A 4,664-nucleotide genomic window follows, 5' to 3' on the forward strand; every position below is an offset into this window, starting at 1 on the left:
ACCCTCATGAATAAGCTTGTCAACAAAATTTTCGACTACCAAAAGATCCAAAACCATTGGTTTCTCAACCAAGGACTTCACGATAATTGGTTGTTCTTCCTTCTCCACTACCTCTTTATCATCATTCCAAAAACTTTCACCATCAGAATCATAAATACATGGGAAATTATTCTCCTCTATTATACTTTCATTTGACGAGGAGTAAATATCATGAGTCAAATTAGTGCTTTCCTTCATTGAAATACAATCCTCAAAACCAATATCATTATCATCATGTATCACCTGTTGGTTAGTATATTGTTGCACAACAAGTAATTCAATAGATTTTGAAATACGTTGACAATCATGCATCAATTCATTAAGTTCTTCATGCTGATTAACAATAAACTCATTCATCATATTGAAAAGTTCCCTACACTCCGATGAATTGGGTTGAGTATAATTATCCACTTGGGATTGGTAAGAGGAATTAAAATCATGCATATAAGACTCGCTAGGGTAATAAGAATTTTCACAGGAATTCATGCATATATTTTGTGAATTTTGATAATCATATGATGCATCAAACATAAAAACATTAGCATTATAATACCCAGAATTATAATCATATTGCCCTTGATAATTAAGATCATTCATCCCATACGAATTATAATCATACCACTCCATGAAAACACAATATGAGTAAAACAAAAAGTAAGTATATACACAATAAAGATAAGAAAAATATATATACAGATTAGTCTCACCAAATAAGAAGCTAAATAAAATTAAGCCGTCTCCCCGGCAACGGCGCCAAAATTTGATAGGTTGTCGTACACCTGTCAAAAATAAATTCCTAACAAAACCAACTAACAATGTAGTAGGGTAAGTAGGGTCGAATCCACAAGGAGATGGTATTCAATCTAACCTCTAAGAAATGGAAAAACTAAACTATGTCACGAAATTGGGATAGGGAAGCAGTCTAAATTAAAATAGGAATAAAACAATTGATAAAAAGACCTAGGGTTGTGGTTCACCATGCTTATAGTTCTAAATCTATCAAATATCAATAACAATTCAATCAATCAATTATCTAGAACAATTGCTAAGCCTACGGTCGGGTCTTAACGCTCTCAACTCAACATATGTAGTTCGGTCGCTAACATAATCAGAATTGCTAATTGTAGGTAAGCCTGTAAAAGTAAGATCTTTCAATTCAAACTCTTATTAACATGAATTAATCATACAATTGATCAGGTTGCAAGATTATCAATAAAAACACTATCAATTAGAGATATGAATAATCAAAATATTAAAATTATCAATCAAGATTCATAATATAAACATGGATTCCCAAACCCTAGAAATAAAACTACTCTAGCATGAAATAAATAAATAAAACTAGATCTAAGGAATAAAACATAATAAAAAGCAAGAAAATAGAAATAAAATACCTCAATGAATTAAAATAGTAAACCCAAGAATCATCCATGGAAGAATCCATGGAGATGCCATGAGAAACTAGGGTTCAAAAGAGAAAACTAAAAAGAACGTAAAAAAAATAAAAGATATAAAAGGCATAAGGGAAAATAATTATCCCTTGAGTATTTATATTATCCTAAAACTAATCTAAAAATAATTAAAGAAAAGAAGTAAGAAAATATAAATTACATAAGTTGAATTATTAGTGGACGATAGAAGATGACGTGGCCCGAAGACTTGTGACGATGTGAATGAAAAAGCTACTCGAGGCTTCAAGGCTGCTCGACCAAACCTGCAGGCGCAGGCTGGTGGCCGCGGCCTGGCAGCAGCACCTGCTGGTATCGAGTGATCGCGGGACAGTGGCGCAGCAATTATCCCGCGGGTGGCTGACAGCATCACTTGGATTCAAACGCCTATAACTTATGTTTTAGAAGGCTTCTTGGGGCGTGTGACCTATCATTGAAAAGCTCTTTAAGTTTAGTTTCCAACTCAATTTGAATCGCATCAATCCGATTAGTAGAACTCAAGTTATGATCAAAAGAGTGGACAAAGGTTAGTTTTGCCACTTTATAAAACATCGTTTAACTTCGTTTCTAACTCAAATTCATTTCCGAAAGATGCATAGCGACCCTTGTGAATGCTATATTCATTCCTCATGCATATAAATCTCAAAATCAACATCCACAAACATGGGATCTCCAATTAATAAACTCAATTCATCGGCTTCCATCCAAATATCATCCGAATCAACTCCAAACACTACGAAAGCGTCCAAATGTCTATCAAATCACCTGAAACATTAAGAAAAACACAAACGGAGCGTAATACTGTACAAAACAAACAACTTATGTATTTACGACCTAAAAAACGACTAAAAGACCTAAAAAGCAACAATAAACTTAGCATAAACGTGCCTATAAATCCTATATAAATGTGATTTATCACATAGCTGTCTCGTAATTATGCCAATTGAGTATATTTGCAGAAATTGGAGCTCAAATTTGGAGTTCATCTTCTTCAAAGGGGAACAATGGAGTTTAGGTGGAAGAGCAGGGGGTTAATTGGGGAAGAAATTGAGAGGAGAGAGAAAATAAAGTTAGAGGGAAAGAAAGGGTAAAAAAATAGAAGGGAGGGGGGTAAGTTGGTGCACGTGACTCCCACGTGGTAGTCAACACCGTAAAACCAAGTCAACATGTCGGAAACCGCCTTAAGGTGTTATTTCACAAATAATTTCTGGTATTAGGTGTGTTTTCACAAAAAATATTTTATAAGGTGTTTTCTCACAACAAAACACACTTAAAAGGTGTTATCTGACAAAATTTCCTTATAATCATCATAAAGCAAGTTCTACTATCAACAACCAATCAATTGCAACAAGGAAATCCCAAGAACCACAAACATCAAACAAGCCATTACTAACAATCTCAATATTACCATAATTTATACTTTAACATGTAAAACATGGTAAAACTAAGAGAAATTGACAAAATAAACTTGCAAAAGCTACAAAAACCATACCACAATTGATTGGAAGCAAGTAGAAACTTAAAAATAGCAATTCACTCAAACCCTAGAAATTGGGGAAAAATTAAAAATGTGGAGTTTTGTGAGGAATTTTGGGTGTAGATTGTAGAAATTGAGTAAAAGATGAAAAATAAGTGAGAAATAGAGAAGATTGGATTGATTTTGATGGAGATGTGAGGTTAAAATAGGGTGTGACAATGGAGTTTAAGAGTGAGAACGAGAAGAGAAGAGAGAGAGAGTCGAATGAGGGTGAATGGAGAAGAAGAGCTGTGCGGCTTTTCTTTGCCTTTAAAAAAAATTGCCCGACAAAGGTTCGGTCGAACCTTGGGTAGGTTCGGTCGAGCTTTACCCAGAGTTCGGTCGAACTACCTCAAGGTTCGGTCGAACCTACTCTCAAACTTTAAATTCAAAAATTGGGCATAAAGTTTTCAGATTTTAGTTCCAAAATAGGAGCGGCCGAACTATAGTTCGGTCACACCAAGGTTCGGTCGAACCACCCCTGGGTTCGGTCGAACCTACTCTGAATCTTTAATTTCTGCAATTCTGGCAGAAAGTTTTCAGATTACACTTCCAGAGTAGGAGCGGTCGAACTCAAGAAATTTCGGTCAAACTTTTTACAAGGTTCGATCGAACCTTTAGGGAGTTCGGTCGAACCACCAAATTTTTTAAAAATTCTCATTTTGCCGCAGTTTTGCTTCTAGATTGAGAGTATTTGAACCACATTGGAGCTCGTTCGAACTTCCCTCAAAAAGAAAAGCTTCAAAATATGCACAAAAACTTCTCTTCAAAACACACTAAAATACCATACAATCATGCTAAAGGCAAAGCATACCAACGATTCCAACACAACCAAAACCTAAAACACATAAATCCATCAATCCAAAATTATAGATAGAAAAATTAAAGCATTAAGAAAAGAGAAGAGTAGAAAAGGGTTAGAAACTCAGGTTGCCTCCTGAAATCGCTTTTGGTTTACGCCGTTAGCTCGACGTTTCTTGAACTAATCAAGGAGGATCAAATTGATGATGCACATCAAAGAGTGGATACATGACCGGCTTATCAATGGAATGCCCTTCATAATAAGGCCTGAGACGGTGACCATTGACTTTGAACGGGGAATACTTATCATTAGCGATCTCGAAAGAACCATAGGGAAACACTCTTTTGACAATGAATGGACCACTCCATCTCGATCTAAGCTTGCCCGGGAAGAGCTTCAAACGAGAGTTGCAGAGGAGAACCTTTTGGCCTTCAACAAATTCCTTTTTGACGATTTGAGCATCGTGCCAAGCTTTGGTCCTTGCCTTGTACATGCTTGCACTATCATAGGCGTTCATTCTCAACTCTTCTAACTCATGTAGCTCAAGAAGTCTTTGCTCACCCGCGCTATGGAGGTCAAAGTTGATTTGCTTGCTAGCCCAATGAGTTCGATGCTCCATCTCTACGGGCAAGTGACAATTCTTCCCATAAACAAACTTGTAGGGAGTAGTCCCTATTTAAGTCTTGAAAGCGGTCCTATACGCCCATAAAGAGTCAATGAGCTTAGATGACCAATCTTTCCTTGTCCTTGCCACCGTCTTCTCCAAGATCACTTTGAACTTCCTATTGGTGATCTCCGCTTGACCACTCGTTTGAGGATGGTAAGCGAGCCCTTGCTTATGAGATACTTCATACCTATT

General features: G+C 36.3%; 1 protein-coding gene across 1 annotated transcript; it reads right to left on the bottom strand.

Moving 5' to 3' along the window:
• Positions 1 to 3,989: 3,989 nt before the first annotated feature.
• LOC145557716 (uncharacterized) lies at positions 3,990 to 4,424 on the bottom strand. The gene has a single exon (XM_081618889.1). It carries the CDS (start codon positions 4,422 to 4,424, stop codon positions 3,990 to 3,992), a length of 435 nt encoding a protein of 144 aa, XP_081475015.1.
• Between the last annotated feature and the right edge of the window lie 240 nt (positions 4,425 to 4,664).

Source organism: Chenopodium album, chromosome 9 (assembly GCF_948465745.1).
Source record: "Chenopodium album chromosome 9, dcCheAlbu1.1, whole genome shotgun sequence".
Lineage (NCBI taxonomy): Eukaryota > Viridiplantae > Streptophyta > Magnoliopsida > Caryophyllales > Amaranthaceae > Chenopodium > Chenopodium album.